The sequence below is a fragment of the Apteryx rowi genome, unplaced genomic scaffold (genome assembly GCF_003343035.1).
Source record: "Apteryx rowi isolate R43461 unplaced genomic scaffold, aptRow1 scaffold_1147, whole genome shotgun sequence".
NCBI lineage: Eukaryota > Metazoa > Chordata > Aves > Apterygiformes > Apterygidae > Apteryx > Apteryx rowi.
In genome coordinates, this window is record NW_020447361.1 from 43,220 (window position 1) to 48,283 (window position 5,064).

The following is a 5,064-nucleotide window of genomic DNA, read 5'->3' on the forward strand; positions in this document are numbered from 1 at the left end:
CGACAGGGGGGGCGGCCGGCGCTGACGCCGCCACCGCCTCCCACAGCCTCGGTGCCACAGTTCACCAACTGCCCCACCATGGTGGTGCTGGTGGGGCTGCCGGCCCGCGGCAAGACCTACATCTCCCGCAAGCTCACCCGCTACCTCAACTGGATTGGCACCCCCACACGCGGTATGCCGGGGCGGGGGGGGCACCGGGGGGGGGGCACCGGCACCGTAACCCCCCGCTGCCTCCTGCCCTGCAGTGTTCAATGTGGGGCAGTACCGGCGCGACGCCGTGCGCAGCTACAGCAGCTACGAGTTCTTCCGCCATGACAACCAGGAGGCCATGCGGGTCCGCAGGTGCGGGACAGGACAGGGGGGCACTAGGGGGGGCACAGGGGTGGCACCGGGGGGGCTTACAGCGCTGCCCTCCCCCCCCCGCAGGCAATGTGCCCTGGCCGCCCTCCAGGACGTCCGTACCTACCTCAGCTTCGAGGATGGGCAGGTGGCGGTAAGTAACCCCCCTCCTGTGCCCCTGCCCAAAATGCCCCCCCCAGGGGCATCCAAAATGCCTCCCTGGGGGGGGGGTCACACTGCCCTGGCTCTGCCCCCCCCCAGGTGTTTGACGCGACCAACACCACGCGGGAGCGCCGGGACCTCATCCTGCAGTTTGCCAAGGAGAATGGCTACAAGGTACCAGTGGGATGGGACAGGGACGGGGAATGGCAGCGGGGGGGGGGGGGAACACCCCTTTTTGCACCCTCTTGCCCCCAGGTGCTGTTTGTGGAGTCCATCTGTGATGACCCCAATGTCATTGAGGAGAACATCAAGGTGAGGCCCTGGGGGGGGGGGGTTGCACTGGGCTGACCCCCCTCGCCCTGGACCACCCCCCAATTAACAGCTCCCCCAATTAACGGCTCCCCCAGCAAGTGAAGCTGAGCAGCCCCGACTACAAGGGCTGTGCCCAGGAGGAGGTGGTGGCCGACTTCCTCAAGCGCATTGACTGCTACAAGGCCACCTACGAGCCCCTGGACGACCAACTTGACAGGTGACACCCCCCCCCCCCGCCACGGCGGCCACCTGGGGGGAGCCAGGCATCCGGGCTGACCCCCCCGCCCGCCCCCCTGCAGCGGGCTGTCCTACATCAAGATCTTCGACGTGGGGGTGCGCTACCTGGCGAACCGGGTGCAGGGCCATGTGCAGAGCCGCACGGTGTACTACCTCATGAACATCCACGTGACGCCCCGCACCATCTACCTCAGCCGCCACGGCGAGAGCCAGCTCAACCTGCGTGGCCGCATCGGTGGCGACTCGGGGCTCTCTCCCCGTGGCCGCCAGGTGGGCGGGCCCTGCCCTGGCCATGCCCCCAGGGGTGGGGCTGTTGCTCTGGGCCAGAGCTGGGGGTGGGGCTAAGGAAGCAGGCCACACCCCCAGGGGCAGAGCCACAGCTGAGGGGTGGGGCTAAGGGAGAAGGCCACGCCCCCAGGGGCAGGCCCAGCACAGGTTTATCACCATGCCACAAGCAAAGGAGCAGAGCTGGCAGCCACAGGGGTGGGGCCACAAGCAAGGGGTGGGGCTATCTGGTCAGGCCACACCCCCAGGAGGCATGGCCAGACATGAGCCCGCCCCCCAGTATGCCACAGCATTGGCTGAGTTCATCCGGAACCAGCACATCCGGGACCTCAAGGTCTGGACCAGCCACATGAAGCGGACAATTGAGACGGCCGAGGCCCTGGACGTGCCCTACGAGCAGTGGAAGGCGCTCAATGAGATCGACGCGGTGAGGGGGGCCCCGGCACCTGGGCGCTGCCCCCACGGGGGCCAGGAGGCCCTGGCATCCCTGATGGGGCCGCTGCCCTGCAGGGCGTGTGCGAGGAGATGTCCTACGAGGAGATCCAGGCCCGCTACCCACAGGAGTTCGCGCTGCGCGACCAGGACAAGTACCGCTACCGCTACCCCAAGGGCGAGGTGGGTGGAGAGGGGGCCCCGGCGCTGGCACTCACCTGCCAGCGGAGCTCCCAGAGCAGGGCAGCCCCCCCTCACCGTGCCACGGCCCCCCCCAGTCCTACGAGGACCTGGTGCAGCGCCTGGAGCCTGTCATCATGGAACTGGAGCGGCAGGAGAACGTGCTGGTCATCTGCCACCAGGCAGTCATGCGCTGCCTGCTGGCCTACTTCCTGGACAAGAGCGCGGGTACGGCCCCCCCGGGGACCCCCCCAGCCCCGGGGACCCCCCGCAGCCCCCTCACCCTCTTTTCCCCCACAGAGGAGCTGCCCTACCTCAAGTGTCCCCTGCACACGGTGCTCAAGCTGACCCCTGTGGCCTATGGTAAGCGCATGGGGTGGCGTGAGACCCCCAAGCCCACCTGGGGCCCTGCAGCATCCCCACGTCCCCCCCAGCTCCCGCCTGATCCCTTCTCTGCCCCGGGGGCGCCAGGGTGCGAAGTGGAGTCCATCTTCCTCAACGTGGAGGCTGTGAACACGCATCGCGAGCGGCCCCAGGTGAGTCTGGGGTGCTAATTAACCTCCTCTGCTAATGGCCCAGGGAGGGGCTCCAAGGGGAGCCTCCACCCCATGGCCCCACCTTGGCGCCCGCAGAATGTTGACGTCAGCCGTCCCACGGCCGAAGCCCTGCTCACTGTGCCGGAGCACTACTGAGGCCCTCCTGGACGCCACCCCCCCCCCAGTAAACGCTATGTTAACCGATGGCCCGAGCCTGGTGCTGGCAGGGGAAGAACCACAGTGCTGCCCACAGCCTTGGGGGGGGGGATCTTTATTTGGGGTGAGGGGGGAGACGCAGGCGCAGCCTGGGCATCCTGGGAGGGGATCAGAGGGGGCCAGAAGACCCCTCGGCCTCTTTGAACTGGCTCGTCCAGAAGGCAGGGTCCTTGCCTTGGATCTGGGCGCCGGGGAGAAGAGAAAGGGGAGGTCAGGTCCAGCCCCAAGGCACCGCGCCCCCCCCACAGCCCCCTCCCCACGGCCTCACCTTGGCCACGAAGCGCAGCATCTCCCTCTTGGAGGTCTCCTTGGTGGCCCGCGGGCCCCACTGGAACTTGAACTCCATGGGGTCCGTGAGGGGAATGGGGCTGATCTCCAGGTACCTGCAGGGAGGGGGAAGAGCCATCAGCGAGCCCAGACATCCGGCCCAGGGAAGGGGGGGTGTCCAGCGCGTCCCAGCCCGGCGCTGTCCCCTCGGGCCGCCGGGCGCAGGGGGCAGGCGCCAGTTTCTCTGCGGTGCGGTATAAACAGCCAGGCTGCGGCTGGCGCCGTGGCTGCTCTGAGCGCGCCGGGGTGCCCTCAGCCCACCCCAAGAGGACCCCGGTGTCCGGGTTCCTGGCTCTCCCACCGTCCCCCTCGCTCACTTCTGCCGCACAAACTCCTCCATCACCAGCTTCTTGACGTCCCCGAAGACCTCGTGTCGCTCCCTGGAGACAGGCACAGGTCAGGGGGTGGTGCCGGCCCGGAAGGTGGCCCAGCAGCAGGGCTCGCCCCCATTCCCCTGCTCCTACCCGGGGTGCACACGGAGCCGGCGCAGGAACTCCCACACAGCCCCTGGAAAAGAGGGTGTTCAGTGGGGGTGGAGCCAGGCAAGGGAGCAGGGCCAGGTGAGGGGGCAGGGCTTACCGTCCTTCGCAGAGTTGCCTTTCATGAAGATGAAGCTGAGGATGACGGTGAGGAGGCCCAGCTTGGCCGTCTGGTCGTCCCTGCAGCACCCAGATACCCGTATCACCCGCCAGTGAAGGGACAAGAGCCTGCTTGCAGGCCCTACCCCTCCCTGAGCAGCCAGGGGACCCAGTTGTCCAGGCCCCCCCCCCAGAGCCCCGCCTGCCCCTCACTGTCGCAGGTTCTCCCCCTCGGCACGGGGCAGGGTGCTGATGAGGATGTAGACGTGGTGCTTGGTATCGATCTCCACCAGCTGCAGCCCGAATACCTGCAGGAGGCCCAGGGTTACCCAGGGGAAAAGCCCGGGTGCCCCCTGCATAGCCCCCTCCACCCTGCCTGCGTCCCCACCTGCTGCAGGGTCCTGCCTGCCCGGTTGACGATCTCCGAGTAGACATCCTTGTACTCACCAATGACCTTCTTCAGAATATCTGGGGAAAAGAGAAGGGCATCACTGCGGGGAGCCCAGACCCCAAGAAAAGCCATGCAAGGGGAGCACTGGTTACACAGAGACTTCCTGAAGCCCAAAAGCTTTGGCAGGAGCACAGGGATCCCCCACACTCACCTGATCTCTTGATGGGGATCTTCTTCTGGTCCTTCACAAGCAGGAACTGAACCAGCTCACTGACCTACAGGGCAAGGAAGGAGGGAGGGACAAGAACTGGGTGATAGCGGAGGGACCGAGACACACGCTCACCTGGAGGGAGAGTGCACAGGTCAGGGGATTACCTCCACCCACCTTCTGATCCACTTGCTCCTGGGAGTGTCTCTCCAGATTCCTGGGCCCCTGGCTGAATGCCTGCGTCTGACTCAGAACGCACTCATCGTCCCCCTCTTCACCCTGCACGGAAAGCCCAGGAGTGTTATGCTGCTGCCACAGATGGGTGGGGAAGGGGATCTCGGTCCCACGCAGGGCAGGGGGGGACAGGTTCCCTACCTGAGAGAAGCCAGACCCTTTGCTGCGCTTCCTCTGGGACATTTCTCAGCCCTCCAGGGGCACCTGTGAGAGCAAGCAAGAGCACGAGGAACCAAAGCTGCTATCAGACATCCTCCTCCTCCTCCTCCTCCTCCTCCTCCCCCCGTCCCGTCCCCCACGGAGACTTCACCCATCGGCCCTCCCCGTGGAAACCTTACGGACATGAGGCAGAGGCCCGCAGAGGCCCCGATAACCCGAACGAGGACCCACCTGCGCCGGGCGAGCGGCGCAGCCCGCCGCCGCCCGCTGCCACCGAGCCACTGCCACCGCGCCTGCGCAGACGGCGGCGCGCACTGCCCGCGCATGCGCCCGAGCCGCCCCCCGCGCGAGGGCCCGCCCCCTTCGCGCTCCCATTGGCCCTTCCCCTCACAGCCCCGCCCCGGCTCCCGTTCGCGCGCGATCACGGAACCCCACTCACCGGCTGCCCAAAGCCACGCCCCCAGAGCC

General features: G+C 67.2%; 3 protein-coding genes across 6 annotated transcripts in view; 1 reads left to right on the forward strand and 2 right to left on the reverse strand.

The window, feature by feature from the left end:
• The window catches only part of HSD17B10 (hydroxysteroid 17-beta dehydrogenase 10), a 3,487-nt gene extending 2,133 nt beyond the window's left edge, over nucleotides 1–1,354 (reverse strand). For 2 of the 4 annotated variants that reach the window (XM_026079506.1, XM_026079467.1), the window contains exon 1: nucleotides 1,204–1,354. In XM_026079506.1, coding sequence (XP_025935291.1) covers nucleotides 1,204–1,344 — 141 coding nt within the window. In that variant the 5' untranslated portion in view covers nucleotides 1,345–1,354. Of the gene's footprint in view, nucleotides 1–1,125 lie in introns of all 4 variants that reach the window. The other 2 variants (XM_026079496.1, XM_026079478.1) reach the window with 2 other exon arrangements.
• Nucleotides 1,355–1,485: 131 nt separating this feature from the next.
• On the forward strand, nucleotides 1,486–2,652 carry LOC112972662 (6-phosphofructo-2-kinase/fructose-2,6-bisphosphatase-like). The gene is made up of 6 exons (XM_026079520.1): nucleotides 1,486–1,762; nucleotides 1,846–1,950; nucleotides 2,046–2,175; nucleotides 2,248–2,310; nucleotides 2,419–2,483; nucleotides 2,580–2,652. The coding sequence occupies exons 1-6, from the start codon at nucleotides 1,496–1,498 to the stop codon at nucleotides 2,637–2,639; spliced, it is 690 nt and encodes a 229-aa protein (XP_025935305.1). The 5' UTR covers nucleotides 1,486–1,495; the 3' UTR covers nucleotides 2,640–2,652.
• A 95-nt stretch (nucleotides 2,653–2,747) lies between these two features.
• On the reverse strand, nucleotides 2,748–4,882 carry LOC112972695 (non-structural maintenance of chromosomes element 3 homolog). The gene is made up of 11 exons (XM_026079586.1): nucleotides 4,828–4,882; nucleotides 4,579–4,641; nucleotides 4,381–4,482; nucleotides 4,207–4,270; nucleotides 3,993–4,072; nucleotides 3,818–3,912; nucleotides 3,606–3,685; nucleotides 3,491–3,533; nucleotides 3,344–3,406; nucleotides 2,968–3,082; nucleotides 2,748–2,880 (listed from the first exon to the last, which is right to left on the reverse strand). The coding sequence occupies exons 2-11, from the start codon at nucleotides 4,618–4,620 to the stop codon at nucleotides 2,809–2,811; spliced, it is 756 nt and encodes a 251-aa protein (XP_025935371.1). The 5' UTR covers nucleotides 4,621–4,641; nucleotides 4,828–4,882; the 3' UTR covers nucleotides 2,748–2,808.
• Between the last annotated feature and the right edge of the window lie 182 nt (nucleotides 4,883–5,064).

Bases quoted from the DNA above. Each gene is read 5' to 3' on its own strand.
- LOC112972695 (XM_026079586.1), bottom strand. From the start codon at position 4,620: ATGTCCCAGAGGAAGCGCAGCAAAGGGTCTGGCTTCTCTCAG. The intron at 4,271-4,380 runs GTGGGTGGAGGT...CTTGCCCTGTAG, and splicing joins AGGAGCAAGTGGATCAGAAG to GTCAGTGAGCTGGTTCAGTT. The intron at 3,083-3,343 runs GTGAGCGAGGGG...CCCTCCCTGCAG, and splicing joins GAGGAGTTTGTGCGGCAGAA to GTACCTGGAGATCAGCCCCA.
- LOC112972662 (XM_026079520.1), top strand. From the start codon at position 1,496: ATGCCACAAGCAAAGGAGCAGAGCTGGCAGCCACAGGGGTGGGGCCAC. The intron at 1,763-1,845 runs GTGAGGGGGGCC...GCTGCCCTGCAG, and splicing joins CGCTCAATGAGATCGACGCG to GGCGTGTGCGAGGAGATGTC. The intron at 2,484-2,579 runs GTGAGTCTGGGG...TGGCGCCCGCAG, and splicing joins CGCATCGCGAGCGGCCCCAG to AATGTTGACGTCAGCCGTCC.